This window comes from Plectropomus leopardus, chromosome 3 (assembly GCF_026936395.1).
Source record: "Plectropomus leopardus strain MGB_pleo_1.0 chromosome 3, ASM2693639v1, whole genome shotgun sequence".
In the NCBI taxonomy this organism is placed as follows: Eukaryota; Metazoa; Chordata; class Actinopteri; order Perciformes; family Serranidae; genus Plectropomus; species Plectropomus leopardus.
The window spans coordinates 29,666,628-29,685,837 of record NC_142178.1 but is presented as its reverse complement, the minus strand read 5'-3'; the positions used below and the strand labels follow the sequence as shown (position 1 = coordinate 29,685,837).

Here is a 19,210-nt window from a genome sequence, read left to right as displayed (position 1 = left end):
TTTCCATGTCATTGCCTTGCTTTAAAAAAGAAAAGAAAAAAGAAATATATATTTTTAACTAATCTTTGGGTGATTGTCTTATACTTTTAAATTATTTTTAGATGGGTTTTTTTTTTAGTCATTTCTTCTTTAGCTGCTCATTGTCATCTTCCAAGCCTTTTTGCTCAGGTTTCATACATATTTCCAGAGATAACACTTGAGTTAAATCCTGAAAGATCACCAGGAAAGACTTCAGCGCAAACCTCCATGAATTGCAATGTACTGTCCTATCAGTTTGCAATCTGCATGAGTTGTAATGGCAATGCCGTATTTTTAAATTTTTCACTTTTTTTTAACTCTTAGTATTGATTTCCTTGTCCAACATCACACTCTTGGAGCTGACCTTAAAAATGACCAAATGTGTGAATTTAAGATGCTTCACCCGGTTTCACATTGGTAGACTTACACTGATTTCTGTAGTCAGTGAGGAAGCCATATATGCACGGGTGGATTACTGAACAGGCCTACCGAGTACAGACCCAGCCGCCCAGAGTTTCAGGACAGAAAGACGAAAAACCATAGCAACAAATACTTTATTTGACTTTATACATCAAACCACAAAAATGCTTCATAAATATTCCCCTATCTGACCACCTTCTGTTTAGACCAGGTTTGCAAATCATTTTTCAGTTTAATTTGTGTTTGTGGATTGAAATATGTGTGATTAATTTTGCCATTTTTAGGTTGTTGAATGTAATTTTTATCTCAGAGATCAAGTAAAATCCTGTTTTGTCAGGGTATCATTGTGCTGCAAAGAAATGCAACAGTATGCCTAAGAATTGACACTTACTCTCAAAAATACCGTAGCAAAAATTCAGTCAGCAAGTAGCCTTGTTTTAAGATAATTTTATATATTTTGACAGTCAGCTTTGAGCTTTCTGTGAGAAATAGTAGAAACAGTGTTGTTTTAAATTGACTTTTGAGAAATAACTGGCATACATCCAAGTCCACTATCGAGTCCAGTACAGATATTATTCAATCAGAATACAAATCTTTAGTGATAAAAATTAAACAATTGATATAAAAATATTTCTACATAGGCATACAATCTACAATTGACCAGCAATTGCAGAAAATAAAAATAAGAGCAATTTAAAAAAACAATCATAACTTTTACAAGAGTTCATTTTACTTATTAAGCCACCATTTTAGCATAAAGTTTGTTTATTTTCTGGGTCACTAGTGAAAGCTGACTCATCACTGGATGACAGCTGAAAGCTTTCAGTAGCATACAGGATGTTTAATTCCTTTTGAAGGCACCTGGGATAACAGCAGTTAAGGCAAATGTTAGTTACATAAAATGCAATATTAAACTGTATGACCCCTGCTATAAGTGAACAGTGTGTAAGATTACGGGGGATTTAGAGGCACCTAGTGGTGAGGATTGCACAATGCAACCAGCTAAAACTTTTCCCGGCTGGAGTCTCTTCAGTGTTCATTGTTGAAGGTTTTTATCAGAAGTCATAAACATCTGGTCTCTTCCTTCCCAAAACAAACGGACCCAGTTATTAAGATCAATAAAAAATTCTGAATAAAGCAGTTTCACATTACAAATCAGTGTTTCTCTGACGCTATTTGGCTTGTCGCAGAAGGGCCGCTAGCCCAGGACCTGCTATGGTGTGCTCATCATTTTTCCAAACATTCAGGAGGTTTATACCTGAAGCCAAAATATACGCAGAGGTGTCTATCTGTCAAAAACAAACATACGTGGTGATTTAAACCAATAAAAACACTGAATAAAGCAGTTCACTTTTAAACAAACTGTGTTTTTCCAACATTGCTTGTTGGAAAGGAAATGCTTACCCTAGTGGCCCAAACAAAAATGTGAACGGTCCTATCCAAAGCCAGTGTTTGTTTGTCCTTTCTGGGCTACTGTAAACATGGTAATCTCTGTAGACAAGGATCTGCTCCATCTGTAGATATAAACTGCTCATTCAAAGGAAACAAAAAACATAATTCTTACTCTCAGGTGCTTATACACTAAAACAAAAACATACTCAATATATTATCTTTCATTTCTTTCAATATATCCCCCTAAATCCTACACACTGGACCTTTAAGGATGGTACATGTCCAACAATCTTAAGAACTTTTCACCTCCTTCTAATACTTAACATACAATTCCTGCAAACCAGCCTCTATCTACAATCTGATGATTTCTACTCGGCATGACAAACCAAACCAGATAGTTGGTCCCTAAATGTTTTAATTGTAGAGAGCTTAAACTAAACTTACAGCTTACCATTGTTATTCTTTTCAACCCAAATATGAGTCACGGTCTTGAGGTGTTTGAGTGAAACACCAGCACTTTCTAGAGTCCATCCTACATCTTGGTTGCTCTTCTTGAAAATTAATCACTGTATCATTTGGATAGCATAATTTTTGAGCAAAGAATTTTTATATCAATATCAAAATGCCAATGTACAGCCTGTTTTTCCATTCAGATGTCCTCATGTCTATCTACAAAACAAACATCTGCAAGCACTACCAGTACTAAGCATTTAGGATCAAGTGCAAAAAGCTGTTATTTTCTCCTGCTCTATTCAACTTGAAGGCAGTTCCCATTGTGCATGATGGCAGGGATACATAGGTTCAGGTTAGGCACCCTTCGGTAGACAAAGTGGAAGATCTGTGCACGGGGCCGGCTATGGAGCTCAGCTTTGATTCGTTGAGGGTGTGTGTCCGGGGCGAGCTGCTGGCTGGTGTCTTCAGTGACCAAAAACAGTGCGTAGGTGTCAGGGTCCAGGATCTTGAACTTGTAAGCACAGAGCGAGCAGACCTCCTCTGTGGTCGTGTAAGGGTGGACAATCAGGGTTTTGGCCGTGCAGCCTGTGTCCAAATCCTGCAGGGCGACACGGAGATAGTTCTGCAGAGAGACATAAAAAATCCTGCGTTAATATTTGGCAGTACAGACACAAAACAATGAAAGAGGTATTACTTTTGAATCAAGCATGCAAGTAGAAAAATCATGCAGTTATTGGTATATACAGAAACCACATGCAGTTGTTAAATGTTCCACTAGAGGGTGCTTTCTGCAAAGAACTGATCTCCAGATCCACATGCTTTGATGTTAGTAGAAACTGTAAATATGTTCCTTTTCACCAACAAGGACCAGAACACAGCACCTTTCATGCACCTTTCCAATGCTAAAGGTGAATTTGGGATTTTTTTTTTTTTGGAATTGGTACAACTTAGACTCACTGCCTGGATGTTCAAGGTGGATTCAGGTCAGGCGTGATACCTGAAAGTCGTCCACAGTCGGCGCTGAACGCTGAGCAGTGCGCCGTCTGTGCCACTGGTGTAGGGTGTTCCTGGCCTCAGAGCTCAGCACCCGGGCTGCCTGCTCTTCCTGGAAGTTCTTGATGAGGGCCAAGGCTCCGTACGCGCTGGTCAGGTAGTAGCCCCCTGCATGGGTAAAAAGGAAAAAGAGATGCTTGAGGATTTGTAAAGAAAAAGAAACAGAACAGAGCCCGTTATCTAGAAATGAAACAAGCTGACATTAATGAGTCATGTAAAAAAACAAAAACAAGGAAGGGACACTTCCTCCTTTGTAATAAAAAATTATCAGAACAAGAATAGGCATTTTTAAAAGTGAAGCTTTACGATAAACATCTTCTACATCTGAGCAATTCAACAATGATCTTACTCTGTGTGCCAGACAGGTTGACGCTGATAGGAAAATATTTAACTTTGGGAGGGTTCCGCCTCCTTTTTCCTCTGAACCTGCTCCAGCCCATTCAAATCAAACACCGAATGGAATTTCCTACCAATGTCAAAAGGACTTTCCTTCCTATGTCTACATTTCACAAGCTTTCTAACAGAACCTTCCTGGTGAACTTAACTCAGCACAGCAAGTGTAATTGCTTCATCTCCCGCAAAAATACTCTGCCAGTAAAAAAAACAAAACAAAAAACAAAAAACTTGATAATGGAAATTTAAAGAGGATCTATTTTACACTCATTTTTATGTTAATATTTGTATCCACGGTTTTGAAAAGAGCCGATTTACAAACTTTAATAGCCAAAAACACTTTATTTTCCTCATACTATCTGTGCTAGAACATCTGTACTCACCCTCTGTCTTAAACACTCCATTTTAGTGCCTGTCTCTTTAAAAAAGCCCAGTCTCATATAAAAGCCCAGTCTGACCTGATTTGTCAACATTTCCACTCTTCAGGATCTCGGTGCTGCAACCAGGGAATGACTGTAATTGTGCATTTTTTTTACTGTAAACAATAAAAACTTCTAAACACAACTGGACATGTTCCAGTAGGAATATGCTCCAAAATCTGAACAAAATTAACAGCACCAGCAACCAAGATTACGTTTCCATGTTTAGCATATAGCTACATGTACATTAGCTGCCTGCTGCTGGGGGAATAACTGAGGCAGAATGTAATGGCACTTACTACTGTGAAAAATCTCAAATAAAAGCCTCTAAATATAACCACATATGCACCAGGAACCTGATCTGAAATCGGGATGTAAGATATCAGTACTCCATTCATGTGTGGCTCTCCGGTACTTCATCACCACTGTATCCAAGTATATATGAACCGTATTCGAGACCACCTTTTCAAGTGGACCAGGGCACCGTACAGTACACAGCGTTCAGTTAAAGGAACTCGAATTTTGTGTCAAATATACTCAGATCTGATGTGAAAGCCATATACTGTGACAGGGGATGGTGTGACCTGCCCTAGATCTCTATTGATACGAACCATTTTCAAACATTCAGCTGAAGGTGTGCCACACTGTTAAGTGCTTCCTCCCAGACAGACCTTCAGTTGAGTTATACAACAGGCTGCCCGCTAACCTCACAACACACTGTCACCTGACTAACCCCAAGAGGGACATATCCAACACTATATAACCAGAAGGGGAGGAGAACATTTGGTATTTATGGATTGTTTTTGCCCTCCAGTTTCACTTAAGCTGCACAGGTAAGAGGAGTGTTTCTAGGTTTTCCCTTTGCACTCTTTGCTTATTAGGGTTGGGCCTCACTGAAAGTTTTAAAAGAAATAATTCAAAGAAATAAAAGGAGATATACCGCCACATGGTTGTATGCCCCAAATCACCAGTCAAGTTGCACTTACAGTTTACATTTATATCTGTGAAAACATGGATGCTTCACGCACAAGAGATATACTTAGTCAGCACAGTTTCAAGGTGGACACCTAAGGTTCTTGAGTTATGGCCAAGCACATGTTGTTTGAGGTCACATGACCTTGACCTTTGACCTTCAACCACTAGATTGTAATCAGTTCATTCTTAAGTCCAAGTTGACATTATCACCAAACTAGAGTAAACTTCCTCAAGGCAATCTTCAGATATTAAATTCAAGAAAATGAGACTGATGCAAGGTCACAGTGACCTTGACCTTTTACCACCAAATTCAATTAGCTCATTGTTGAGTCCAAGTGACTGTTTGTGAAAAATTTGAATAAATTCCCTCTAGGTGTTCTTGAGGTGTTGCGTTTACAAGAATGAGACTGATGAGGTCACAGTGAACTTGGCCTTTGACCTATGACCAGCAAAATCTAATCAGCACAATGTTGAACGCAAGTGAAGGTTTGTGTAAAATTTGAAGATATTCCTTCAAGGCACCTTTGAGATATCGCCTTCACAAGAACGTGCCGGACAAACAGATGTACGGACAGACAACCTGAAAATATAATGCCTCTGGCCTCAGCTATTGCCGGTGCAGAGACATAATAAAACCAACAAGGTCATCGAAGACTGATGACAAGCAAACCAACAGGACCTACCCTCTCCTTGGAGCAGAGAGGGGTCCAGCAGCTCCATCATGTACTGGATCTCTGTGTCCAGCTGAGGCATGTCACACTGAGCCACCACATAAGTCAGCATGGGCAGGAAGTCATCTGCACCGTACATCCTCCCTGGTAGGAAGCAGAAAGCAGTGAGACAGGTAGGTGTGATTGCCACGCAGGACACACGAAGGTCAATAATCTGAAAATAGGACTGAATAGGACTGTTTCATAAAACGTATTATATTCCCAAAAAGGAGACTAGACTGTGGAAAACAATTCAAATCAAACCAGAGCTCCTTTACTTTTAATATTAGTTTCAGACTTAGGTAGAAAAAATAGTTTCATCTAACTCTTCTGCCTACCTGAGTTATCCTGCATGATGGTGTAGATGAGTTTACACACACGCAGCAGCAGTGACACCTTTTTCTCAGGGGAGTACATCTTGCTCATGTTGAGGAACTTGTGGCGGATCTTCTCAATAGCCATGGGGTCAGGGGGCACAGCTCCGTCCACCCCTAACTCCTGGGGCCTCTTGGCCTTAGCCAGGGCCAGGTTCTCCTTCAGTTGCTGCAAAGCTCCGCTGCTCACCTGCAGACATCAGAAAGATTGGTATGGTTAATTTACCCAGTCGAGCATTAAAAGATGATTAATAGTGCGTCTTTGTCTTAAATGTTTCTAATTTCTTTGTAAGAGGTCTGTTCATCCTTAAAAATTAGGATTGCGAGACAGTATGAGTCAATTTTCTTCCACAGTGCACAATGCCACATATATTTTCAATTACAGGTCCTTATCTAGCCAAAAATGTATCCTTTTCTTATAAAATTGTGAAATAGGGTAGTAGAGACCCGAATTAAAACCATCAACATCCAACCAGTAACCTTGCATGATACAATGACTCCACTTATCTCTTACCTGGAAGTCGTGCAAAACTGTCTCAATCACACTCCTCAGAGGTTTCAGGACACACTTGTGCATGGCCTTCTCCAACACCTGGTCTATAGGTGACAGTAGCACATACAAACATAAAAACACAGAGACAAAGGCAACTAAATGAGAAACAGACATATTTGATTAGCAATACATCAATAAAGCAATAAAGCAAACAAATGAGTCAAGTTTTACAACTGAAAGGACGTCATTGCCTTTTGAGTGAGGCCATTCATCTCAGGAAATGGACACTGTTCTTTATGCTGCTTGAAATGTAGTAATCAAACAACCACAATTGCTGATAGTGATGTATCTGACGTGACCCAGATAGAATTCTTGTTAATGGATTTAAGTTTTATTCATGTAATGTTTAGCTAATGTTAACTTGCTAACTTACCATTAGCATTAGATGAGTCAACTACACATGCACTGTACAGCTACTGCAGCTAAAGTAATGAAGTGAATTTGAACTGTTTAACTGTAGCCAAAACAAGTCACACTAAAGCACAACATAAATTGCTTAGCTTCTGTGTTGGTACTCCTGTTTGCCTCTATAAACTGGGGGCATGCTGACCACCATCTACTGTAGGTAATACACTGACTATGGATAAGTATCTAATACAACCCCAAAAATCAGAACAATTCATTCAGTGCTTTCCAAATTCCCTACACTGTTAATGTCTCTGTCTGTCAGCCTCAGGCCCATTTGTTCTTGCTGAGGAGGTAGAAAAATCAACATTAAAATATTCAACGAGGCCAAGCCATTATTTATCAAATCCTACTCAAGCAGGAGTAAACCAACCCCCCATTCCTGCATGAGATTAACAGTATTAGTCACAGATAGTTTCTGGCATGCGTAAACCCAGCATCTGTTTCTTGAATGGTGTACATACAGTACAGTATTTCATTAAAAAGAAGCAAATCAGATCTAAATCCTTTCTAATACCTGCCATTCAACAGCTTTAGGTAACAAAACTAATAATTAACTAACCTCAAAGTCTGACATTCAACAAGGTTTTACTAGATTACATATTTGCTATTTAGCTAAAGAGCCACCTAGATATCTTTGCTCTTAAAAGAGTTAAAGACTGGCATATTTCTTTCTCAGGTTAAGTCTGACCTTGACAAATCCAAGTTGGAACCAGATTCATAAGTACACCATTAATTCAGCTAACATGCAATAAAAAAGTTGCACTTGGACCTTGACAATAGCTTCATTTGTACCTCGAACCTACGTCTATAGGCTTCAAATAATTCTCTGCCTCCCTCAACTATGTACAGCATGCTGCATGCACAATCGTGCCTTTTTGTTCACTGGCAGCACTGACGCAGCTTTCCATGCACAAGTATCCCCGGCCTCCGGGCAGTGTTTTTGCAGTAAGCAGCACAGAACCAAATGCATGTTTTCTAACAGCATCAACAAGTGAGCATGCACATACAAGAATTCTGCTCTTGTGGAAATATTTCTGGCTTTGTGGTGAGTCACAGAAATACCAGAGGAGCACAGGGGTGAATGCGCTTCACTTACACTACGGTACAAGCCTCTGCACTACGTCTGATGAGTGAGAGATGAGTGTTGTGGGTCACCTGAGGGAAAGGGTTTGGCAGCTCTCTATTGGACACGGCTCAGAAAAATAAATCTGAAGTCAAGAACAAGGGGAGGCCCAAGGTGTTTACAGAAGCTGGATGATCCTTGTGTGTACACAAGGAGGGGTACTGTTCAGGACGCACTGTAGTACATGTGTGTAGACACATACACACACACACAGGCATTTTCTGACTGCTGACTTCCTGATGTCCTCCAGAAAGGCTAATTTCCGTTGTATATTGAGCAATGTTTGTTGTTGGGCATTATCTAGACGACAGCCTGGTCAAAGGCTTCCCTCAGCTGCAATAAACTGTTCAAAAGTCTGTGCATATACACAACATACACACCAACACGCATATACACTAGAAACTAAAGGAAACACTCAATGTACATGAAAGCAAACTTAAAAAATATGTGCAGTTTTCTGATTTACATCCCAGAATTGACAGCCTTTTCCTTTTCCTCCCTGCATTTGTTCTTATCCAGTCACGGCCATAAGTTAGGGCGTGTTGATAGTTGTGTACACTCCCTTTACAAACAAAAAATTGTTGATCATTCTCCCTTGACGTTACAAAGTATAGTTTCAATAAAGAATAAAGTTTGGACTTTAACACAGCTCCCCTTAAACACAAATATTTTCTTCTCAAGATGTCAGACTTTCAGCCATAACGTAATGCACTCCTCTCGTTCTTTCTGTAAACACTCTGAATTGGAGCACACACATCAGCTTAACTGCACTTCTCCTTTCTTTTAAACATATTCTGTGGGATTGTAGCATGACGTCAGACAGACTGCCCGCTTGTAGGACTCAGTTTTGTTTTGTGTTTTGCTGTACTTTGGACAAACCTTCCAGCTTCTGCCATCTAAAAATCTACTTAAGCTTTAGATTTCTCTTAAGATTTCTCTCGATCTCAGACACAACATAGAATTCCAGCTCAGATACGACTATTAAACTTCATGTTTACTTCCACGGTCGCTGTACTGTATAAAAAACACTTCTTCACATTTCCCCTCTCCAAAGAGAACGTTTGTGAGCGTGAGGCGCTTTGTGTGCGGATCTGTGGTCTGTTAGCACAACCAGAATGGATCACTTCTCTGTCTCTGAACAAGGCTTTGCTGTTATTGTTTACAATGAACAAGGGAAGTGAGATGAGTGCAAAGACATACTTACATATTCATGCAAATACTCTTCCACAATAATCTATTTGGAGTGAAATGTCCCTTTCATAGAGCTGTTCATGCCTGCAGACTATTTTTACAATCATTGTGACCTCGAAAGAGTTTATCAGCAACTCTAATACTAACCAGTGGCATTAGAAAGAGCGCTCATTAGACCTTTTTAATACTATTGCCAATTAGGTACCTGACTTATAGCAAATAAAGTTTTTTTGATTCCATGTTTTACTACAAAACCCTTTTATCCATTAACTAAAGAACCTAATGTTATCAAATGTTTAATGCAAGAAGCCATATGAGAATTTCGCACCAGTAAAAAAGTAAAAGAGACCAGTATCTGGAGAAAAAAATTCAATGCCAGCTGTCAGTACTCACATTTTAAGGGGTACCAACTTGTAGTTGAATACCAAGCAGGCCTAAAATTAGGGATGCACCAATTTCACAGCCAAACACTGGTATTTTCTGAAATTCGCTTTTTTAACTGCCATTGACCTACTGGCAATTAAAATGACAGCGATGGCAGTGGCCGATGTTTTTCCATTGTGTCACAATATTTTTGCACAGGCTAAACAGCAGGGCTAAAGACTAACGTCGTCCCGTCGTCCTAGGGACAACAGAAAATTAGTTTGGGACAAGTTTTTTCTGGGACTCCTTTGGGAAGAAAGGAAGCTGGAAACTCACTATCAACACACCAGGGGATGCATCCTATTGTTTATCTGATAATGCTACATTGTGTATGAAAAATGTAAGTTGAAATCAGCGACCTAGTTAACGTTATCTCTTTGCGGCTGGTGGCCAGAAACTAACAGCTAACATGTTGCTTTGAGTTACATTATGATGCATTCAAGCTCTATTTAGTAAAAATGAGCGTTGGGCGACGGTAGATCGTGACGTTCTCATAATATACTCTGAGGTAATATTGTAAAAGTTTTTGGCAATAAAAACTTGGGTAGTAGTACAGTAAAAGGAGAAGTTTCTTGATGTTTGCACAGCAATGTAAAATAGATTTTACAGAAGGACGATGTATTGATATATTATATACAGTGAAAAGGCTTTTGAGGCATTTAAAAAAAGTTTTTATGTGAAAGAAGATTACTTCTAAGGTTATTTCATAAATGTATATGATTGAACTTGAGCTCATTCAAAGATAGTGTAATAACAGCTTTAATTACTGTAAAAAGTTTAGTTATTTTTTTTATAATGAAGATTTCTTTATTTCCCTGGCATAACAGTTGAAATAAATAGCAAAAAAAATGAATATAATAAACAGCAACATAAAAAAACCCATTGGTACAGGCTATCAACCAAACTGTTAATTTATATATCTGTATTGGTGTTGCCCCAGAATCACTGTATCCCAATCTAAAATGCAATGAAATAAAACTTCTGCCTTTCAAAGTGAGCTTCAACTGCACTGTGAGCTTTTGCCAACCAACAGCAGCCAAGAATAACTCATTGGGGCACAGCATGTCGGCATTTCTGTAACTCAACCCCAGTAATGTGGAAGACTAATATGGAAAACTTCAACTAGTATGTCTGATTCCCAAGACATTGGCCTGCCTGGGCACTCACTGAACATTTTCAATGAATGAAGTCATTTTGAAATCCATTTCTGAGGTAACACTAAGGAGGTTTTACTTCTCAATTTATACTAGAAGGAAACATGTAGAGAAGTGAATGCTGTCAGAGATGGGATATGACTAAAACATCACAAATGTGCCCACGCAAGCATGAGCAGATGCATCATTAAGTCAGGACATGCAATCCCACCACACAAACAACAAACCTCAAAAAAACATTCATGGTTTTGAAAATGAATCTTGGCAGACTTACCAATCTGGTCCTCAGGTATGAGTGACTCTATCGGGGGGTCCAGTTCGGAGCTCTGGCGAAGGTAAGCCTTCATCTGTGTCATAAACTGCCTGAGAGTCTGCAGAAAATCCATCCCTGAGGTGTGACAGCCTCGGTTCTCCTGAACAAAGCTGATGTAGTCTTGGACCAGGGAACCAAAATATGAGCTTTTGTCCCTGGACAGCTCAGCGATCCTTTTTACCGCCCGTCTCTCCGGGGTCATGAGGGAGCTCAGCATGCCGCTCACTTTGCGGAAGCGCCCCTTCAGGGCCCTGGGGAGGATGAAAGAGCCACCACCTAAGCTCACGCCGACCTTTCGCCTCCGAGCTTTTAAGGATGGACGGAGGCGCATCTCTAAGTCTGTCTCTAAACCGACCCCGTAGTCTTCTTCCTCGTCTTCTTCCCCATCCTCATCGTCGTCACTGCTGTCCTCCACTGGGTCTTGATGATTAAGGTGTCTGGACGGACTAGGGGCCAGTCCCAGGGAGAATCCAGGAGACTGGGAATATTCCAGTGAGTCAGAGGAAGAAGTAGACATGCTCATGTCACTGAGCCGCTGGCGTCCCCTCTCATTGGGAGTGGACGGACTCCCAGCGTTATTCTCCAGTAGTACATCAGCAGGGACAGCAGGTGGAGGCTGGCAGGGTGGAAGCTTGGCACGGGACAGAGCTCTGGCGATGGTCTCATCATCCAGCGCGATGTGGCAGCGGTGAGCTTCCAGATCAGGCTTCTTCGGCCTTGGAGGTGGTCGGTTTGAAGGCACAGGAATCGGCGAGCTGGCAGTTTTAGACGGGCTGCTGTTTTTCGCACCCATTGAAGGTCGAGCGGGTGCAGGGCGCCTGCTTGAGGACTGTTGTTGCCTTGCAGACACAACGACAGCCTCTGGCATGCTCTTGGGTCTGGCAGTGGCTGCTGGAGGTCCAGGTGGAGGTGGGGCAGGGCGCCGGCGCGGCATGGAGCGGGGAGGGGGGGGACGGGGGGGAGGAGGACGAGATTTGCCGTTCAGTTTGGTTTTATCCACGTGCTGCTCGCTACCTTGACTGCTAGTTAAAGGCTTCTCTGACGACGGCCCAACATTCTCTATGTTGTTATCGGACTTGGCAGCATGTGAAGGCGGGTCGTCCTCACAGCGGCGGTGCTGATGAGTCTGGAGAAACAGGGGGTTGACGAAGCACAAGGGACCACTGGAATGTCTTCTCTCCAGATGAAAGCAAGGTGGAGGCGCGTGAGAGCGTAGGGTCGGGGGAGCGCTGTCACAGTGAGCACCGGTGTGTCTCTGCTGTGACCCCTCGACCTCCCTGTTCCTGTTAGTCCGCTGGGGGCTGAGGGTACGGCTCAGAGGGCGACACGGACGAGGAGAAGTGCGACGCCTACTACACAGGGCAGAGTCCCAGAAACCTGTAACATACAGACACAGAAACATTAAGAGGCAAACATTAACTAACTTTAGACACACACTTCTCCTTGGACAAGGTTCAGAGAAAGGGTATGTCCTTGAGAATTAAAAGATCAGTTAAAGAAAAGCTGGAAAAAAAGACAAAATTCTCAACTATTTCTCACCAACAGTACAGACAGTCCCTTGAAGTTTTCCTAAGTTTTCTCTTTGCCTTTCTTTCTGCCTCGTTGTGTCTTTCTTCGTCTTGCTGGTGGCAAAAGCGTTGCGAGTTCAGCCCCGTGTGTCTTGGCTCCGATTCACTGAGTGCCGGCACACACCCAGAGACACAGAGAGGGAGTCACCCATGCTAATCACTTAGTGGGAGGGCACTAAACACAACACACGGCACTCAGTTCCAGTTCCTCCACTCCTTCTTCCTGCTCCGTTTTCCTCTCTCATGCTGCTTTCCTGTAGCTCCCCTAACCGAGTGGTTTCAGGACAATTTTCTGTTGTTAAATGAAGCTATCACTAAAAGCAAATCTTATATACACGACTTTCTGACTCTTCTTTTTCTTCATACTGAGAGTGCAAGTGTCCCATTACAGTGGAGGACATGTGCTCCCATTTTGATGGTCCTGTGTGCTGTTTTCCACTGAATCACTCCATTGTTTTCAACTATTTGGCAAGATGCAAACACACTCAGCTTTAAAAGCCACTTGAAAAGAAAGATTCTACTATCTTCAAGCATTAATATGAAGTTACAGCGCAATGATTCAACCAAACCGAATAGAGCAAGGCAACAAATTATGCCACTTCAAAATATCTTTTCAGGGACTGTAGCATAAGCTCAACTGTTGCCTCAGGCTAAAAATGGAAATGTTACTCTTGCATTTCTGCAGCAATAAAAGAAGCCAGGTCTAACGGTTTCATATGTCTTATAACAGGCCTGCTTCAAACTTTAGTGTGTCTGTGGAGTTTGTGCTGGTTCATGTGAGCAATGATCACCTGACACTGCAGAGTCTGTCTGAAAACTGTTGTGTCAAGTAGCTGACAAACAGCACTGAGCAAACTCTGCCATCGTATTTGCTGACAGGCTGCCAAGTCAACAAGGCAAATATCGGTCAATATCGATGTTTAGCCGCTAAATGAGTGCATGCTGGTGTGTAAGCATGCTAACGTTTGCTTATTTACAGCAGTAGTTTCTCAGATATTTAGTCATAAGCCAACGTAAATATACGAAACATATAGGGCTGTGAGTGTTAACGTGTTAATTGCGATGGGATTAAAGTCCGTCGAAAAGTGTTTTTGTTTTTGTTTTAATTGCGTTACTCGCCAGCCAACCTTCCTGTCTTTAGGAGGCTGTACTGGACTGAGTCTTAAGGCTAGAGTGATGATACTGGTATCATGTGAAAATGGACCTAAGTGATCCAGTGATACCAAGCATGTCATGGTAGCTTCTCATTCAGGGAGCCGAATAATACGCCAACGTTTGGCTAAATTTTAGCGACGGAAAAACTGCATGGTCATTTCACAGGGGTCGCTTGGACTCTGACCTCAAGATATGATAATAAAAATGGGTTCTGTGGGTATCCATGAGTCTCCCCTTTACAGATCGGTCCACCTTATAGTAGCCCCATGCAGGGTTTTTTTTTTTTTTTACTGTCATTTGATTCCTAATCAAGATATTCTGCTGAGAATTGCTTTACCTTTTCAATATGGACTTCATACTTGTTTTGTAATGCAAAATAATTTAATTAAAAGCATACAGTTTAAAATAATATTATTAAAAAACCTGCAGTTAAAAAATGTTATTAACTGCGAATAACTATTGAAATATCTGCATTAACACAATGAAAAATTAATCGTTTGACAGCCCTAGAAAAATTCAAACATTGACCTGATTATTGTGCTAGAATTAAGTTACTAATCCTGAAGGGGACATAAATATCTGTGCAAACTTGATGGCAATCCATCCAACAGTCCTGACATAGTATGTTGGTCTAGACAGAAGTGGTAGAATGTCCCATCAACCAACTTTTCTATTCCTAGAGTCACGCTGTTAGTTCAACTAAAGACACAAAGTCCCACTCTAAAATGAGTTTCAAAGTCACTGCAATATTCAGATGTCTCTGGTTCTGTTTGTAACATGTGTTAGGGTTTCACATGCGCGTGCTAGGATTCCACAACATATAATATAACAGTCTGCTTTTTATCTTTAAATAGAAGCTTTCCAGTGGAGAGGGGAGTTTCCCTTTAGGACTGTCAGGGTAAGCTAGGAGGGGCTCACAAGCTGCTTCTCTCTCTCCTCTCATCAAATATAAGAACTGCAGTGCAAAAGCCATTACAGTGCAGGCTGACACCCACTTCTACTCACAGGAATGTCAACATGCAAATACAAAAAGCAGCTTCATGTCTGTCAGTAGCTGTGACACAATTTACTCCACAAATTATGTTAGAACTCATACTTGAAAGCTTTGTGTGCTTTCATATATGTCTGAACCTGGTGTGATGGTATGTGTGTGTGTGTGTATGTGTGTTTAGACAGTGCACGGCCTACCGAAGCTTTCCACTGGCCACTCCCTTCTCCCCCACACTAAGCACTGAGCTATGTAGTAGGCTTCCACTGTAGGGAGCTGACTCACTGCAGATTCACAGCAGCTGAGCCGAGAATAACTTGACAGAGACGTAGTGACTTAATGTGCTGTGAAACCAGAGCTGAGTGGTCAGTGTGAATTGACATAGAAAAATAAATAAAACCAGTGCTGTTTTTCTCTCTTTGCATGCCTGACTGTTTGCATGATATAGCAGGTGGGGCACTTAAAATAAGGCACAATGGCAACACTAGCTTTAAGAGAATGTGGTGTTAAACTACAATAAAAGTCTTTTACGGTCCACTCTTGTACACTTCAGCCACAATACTAAATGGTAATGTCTAAGAAATAGTTCATCTTGTCCAATAAACCTATAAACCTATGATTTTTTTGCGCAATTCAGCATGTTATATCGGCATCAGAGAAGGCGGAGCCTGTCAGTAAATGATATTAATCTGTTTGGCAGTGCAGCTTAATGCACAATGGGAGAACCTGAAGTGAGGAATGTAAACAAATAGCTAAAGTCAAGAGGGCATGAGATCATAACAAACTCGTTATACCAGGTACAATTATTTTTTTAGCCATTGAGCTCTTCAGCAGCAACTTTCTGGAAAGGCGTGGGCGACGTGAGGTGCAAAACCATCAGCATTTGTAGTCTCTAGTTCCTTGATGTGGGTTTATAAGTCAAACTTGCAAAACTGCCAGTATAGCTTCTCAAGAAGTGTTTTACCACAGAATTTCAAACAATGACATAATAAATGAGACTACCTGCTCCGAGCTGAGCCACCTCCTCCAGATCTTTCTGGGTCTTTGCAGATGCAATGGCCTCTGGGAGTTTGAGTGTGAAAGGCAGGACATCCCTAAGTGAGAGATCGACAGACAATAAATGTGACAGCAAAAAAAAAAGCATTAGAAATACACTATAAGAAAGGATCAAAACCTAAAAGGTGCTGCAGCAGTCAGATGAATTTGCCTGCTTGGGTTTAGCTCTAAAATGGTAAATCTGTGTTCAAGTTAATGATTCTGTCTCGTTAACTCTGCTTTATGATCAGGTTATATTGCACATTGTCCTCATTTGACAGCGATATGCACTAACAAAAGTCATGATACCGTAATTCCACACACTGGCATACAGAGAAGTGAAAACGCTTTCAATCATCACTAATATAAACATGCTGACCAGAATTTTGTTTGCACTAGAAAGCCATGGATATGAAGATGTTTGCAGTCATCTCTTTAGCCAAAACAAGTGTTGTGGTGGGTGTTGCTTGCAGCACAAATTCCCTCTATTTCCTTTGTCTGTTGTGTTAAGTTCTTTGTATGTCTGGGTCTCCTGAGCTAAAACAAGAAGTGAGAGCCTTGGGCACTGAGAGCTGCTTGCTTAGTCAACAAACATTATTTTCATCCACGGAGTTTCCATCCTCAACTCACCCTCTCATCACAGAGCAAAACACAGAGAAGCCGGGGGTGTGATGGATGCATAAAACAAATGGTGGTTTGTTTACCTGCTGATACAGTAGAAAGCCACCAGGCGAAACAGATCTGCAAAGCTGATCCCAGATCCCTCAAGAGAAAACGCTGCAAACAAATGAAATGCGCACAGACTGAGTTACAAATCATAAAACGAAACTCAATGAGATGTCATTTCTTACAAGGAAGTTTTATTGATTTTACTTACGATGGAAACACATCACAGGTGAGCTTTGGTACTTCAACAAATAAAACCACACACAACCTGGAGCTGTCACACTTACCTCAAACTAAATATATTATAACCCCCAGTATTTTGGGGACATAAAGACACCGACTTAGCATACTGTTGCAAGCTAACCTAATCTTAGCTCTATGCTTGAAGTTGCAGGTTGGCTGATAGGTGGATCTTTTGATATTACTTTCTGAAATCGGTTGGTAATAGCTAACGTAAGCAAAGATTCTATTTCGTTTTACAGGAAGGAAACATGATTGGATTTTGATAGAAAAATACAAAGACATTGATGTTTTTGCTAAAGTTTGCATATATTGTCAAATGCGTGCACAGTTTGACTGGAGGTGTGCTATAAAGGCATTTTTCATTTTGTCTTAATTTTATCAAGTAAATAAAGGACTGATGATTTGTACCTTCAGAGAAAAGCATTTTTTTGAAAGTTAAGTTCAAACTGTGCATTACTTAAATAGCAATTAGAGAGCAGCTGACCCACATCTAAAGTCCCCCCCCCCCACCATGCGTCCTGTCATTTCAGCAGGGAAAATCCACAGCTGGTATGTCATCATACTTTGGCAATGTCACAGCTCCATGACTAACTCCCGACACTGAAACACAGATTTTCAGAATATGACTAATTACTGTAAGCTTACAAGCACACAAATTTACAATACTGAGTAATATTGTTCACCACTAGAAAAACAAGTCATTCTACTGCTTGTCCAGTGTAACTTAAGTCACACATTCATAGCTGGCTAAAGTTTGATATCTGTTCAATGTGACTCCCGAGGCAGTGCAAACAAACATGTGACTGTGACTAAACGTTGGCTGTGGACATTAGCTGAAGATAAATGCATTATCAGCAAACTTTTCAGAAGTCATGGAGATGTCAAAAGATCTGGGGCTGAGTTCCTGCAGCCACATTACGTCAACGGATCAACACGTTATTGCTTTATACCAGCAATTTAGTGAGACATTCACAGCTAATTAACAGTAGGAATCTTTGAAATCCACACTGAGGCTGCACAATATTTTGACAGATATTGCTATGTGAGTCGCAATTTTAGTGTAATGCCCCTGTTTTGCATTTTAACTGTAAAAACATATATGAATTGGGTTCTGTACCAAGCAAGCATGTTCCCTTCATTTGATAATATGACACATTTTGCCATTATCCAAAAAATTCACCTGTTGTGATTTGAATGTTGCACCTGGCCATATTGCGATTTTGATTTGAGTAGTCCTCACACACACACACACACACACACACACACACACACACACACACACACACACACACACACACACACACACACACACACACACACACACACACACAGGTCAATGTGACATCTCTCAGGTCACAAACTCTCATTTCTCATTTGTGTGGGTTTATCTTAGTACACAACATGACAGGAAATGACATCTTTAATTCTCTGATTTAAAGTACAGTGTAACTGAAGAGGCGGTTGTGGGTTAATAGGACATCATCAGGGGACCAAAAAGGAAACTAACTAATTAAATACCCCAATTTGTGCCATTACAACTTCTGAGTCAACAAGAATTTACGTTTTCAAAAAAGCACATGGCTAACTGAACTATTGCTTATTGAACATATTATGTATGGTGCCAGATTCTGCAGCAAATACCAAAAATTGGCAAAGTTTTTCAGATTATCTGACCATCAATTTAAAATTATATGTGATTCTCAATTTATTTGACAAAATCTTCAGTAATTATTTTTATCTTGATACTGAGATCCCAAACCATCCGGTACTCCAAGTACGGCCATTAAGGGATTCTTTGCTGATTTTCAACCAGCTTTGTAATATAACAATGTGGGTAATATGTGTAAATGTACTGTGGTAAACTTCCCTCCATCTAACCAGAGCTCAGATCTCCCCACGCATCTCCCAGCTCCCACAGAACATGTTATCCAGCAGATTTTAGCTGGTGCTAGGGCTGTTGCTCAAACTACATATTATACTTCTGCATTTTCTTATGCCAAATATAAAATATGAATAAAGATTCTGTTATTATACTGTCTATTTTTCTTTTTCTGTTGTTTAAAATACCTTTAGTAACATATTTTAGAGCAGTGTTTGGTAGTACAAGAATTTGTGAACTGAGCGCCATCCTGTATTGTTAAACAGTGGCTGAAACAGTGAAACAAAGCAATGCTGATAAAATA

The 19,210-nt window shown here is 40.7% G+C and overlaps 1 protein-coding gene across 2 annotated transcripts in view; it reads right to left on the bottom strand.

Annotated features, from left to right (window-relative positions):
• Positions 1-556: 556 nt before the first annotated feature.
• Positions 557-19,210, bottom strand: part of rin2b (Ras and Rab interactor 2b) — a 41,693-nt gene continuing 23,039 nt past the window's right edge. The window contains exons 6-13 of one of the 2 annotated variants that reach the window (XM_042484722.2): positions 16,823-16,895; positions 16,086-16,177; positions 11,334-12,749; positions 6,722-6,804; positions 6,172-6,397; positions 5,807-5,938; positions 3,281-3,444; positions 557-2,905 (exon numbers count right to left, since the gene is read on the bottom strand). In XM_042484722.2, coding sequence (XP_042340656.2) covers positions 2,579-2,905; positions 3,281-3,444; positions 5,807-5,938; positions 6,172-6,397; positions 6,722-6,804; positions 11,334-12,749; positions 16,086-16,177; positions 16,823-16,895 — 2,513 coding nt within the window. In that variant the 3' untranslated portion in view covers positions 557-2,578. Of the gene's footprint in view, positions 2,906-3,240; positions 3,445-5,806; positions 5,939-6,171; positions 6,398-6,721; positions 6,805-11,333; positions 12,750-16,085; positions 16,178-16,822; positions 16,896-19,210 lie in introns of both variants that reach the window. The other variant, XM_042484723.2, reaches the window with a different exon arrangement.